Raw genomic sequence first — 226 nt, forward strand, 5'->3', positions numbered from 1 at the left:
AAACCCTCAGTAAAGCCTGTCTTTGTTTCGGAGAACCCAGAGGACAATCCACTAATGGAGGTGATTGCTGTCTTCAAAGCCACTGACACTGACAATGGAAAACCTGCAGAAAATGTTCGGTAAGGTGAAGTCACACTTGACATTTAGCTTAAAAGCTCCATAAATACATATTTATCATACTTTAATACTACTATAGCATTTACTAGATCAGTGGTTCTCAACCTGG

The 226-nt window shown here is 39.4% G+C and overlaps 1 protein-coding gene across 1 annotated transcript in view; it reads left to right on the plus strand.

Moving 5' to 3' along the window:
- Nucleotides 1-226, plus strand: part of LOC118334842 (desmoglein-2-like) — an 11,048-nt gene that overhangs the window by 8,120 nt on the left and 2,702 nt on the right. The window contains exon 8 of the mRNA XM_035670914.1: nt 1-119. Within this exon, the coding sequence (XP_035526807.1) occupies nt 1-119 (119 nt within the window). The remainder of the gene's footprint in view (nt 120-226) is intronic.

Source organism: Morone saxatilis, unplaced genomic scaffold (genome assembly GCF_004916995.1).
Source record: "Morone saxatilis isolate NCDOM2014 unplaced genomic scaffold, NCSU_SB_2.0 Contig23, whole genome shotgun sequence".
Taxonomy (NCBI): Eukaryota; Metazoa; Chordata; class Actinopteri; family Moronidae; genus Morone; species Morone saxatilis.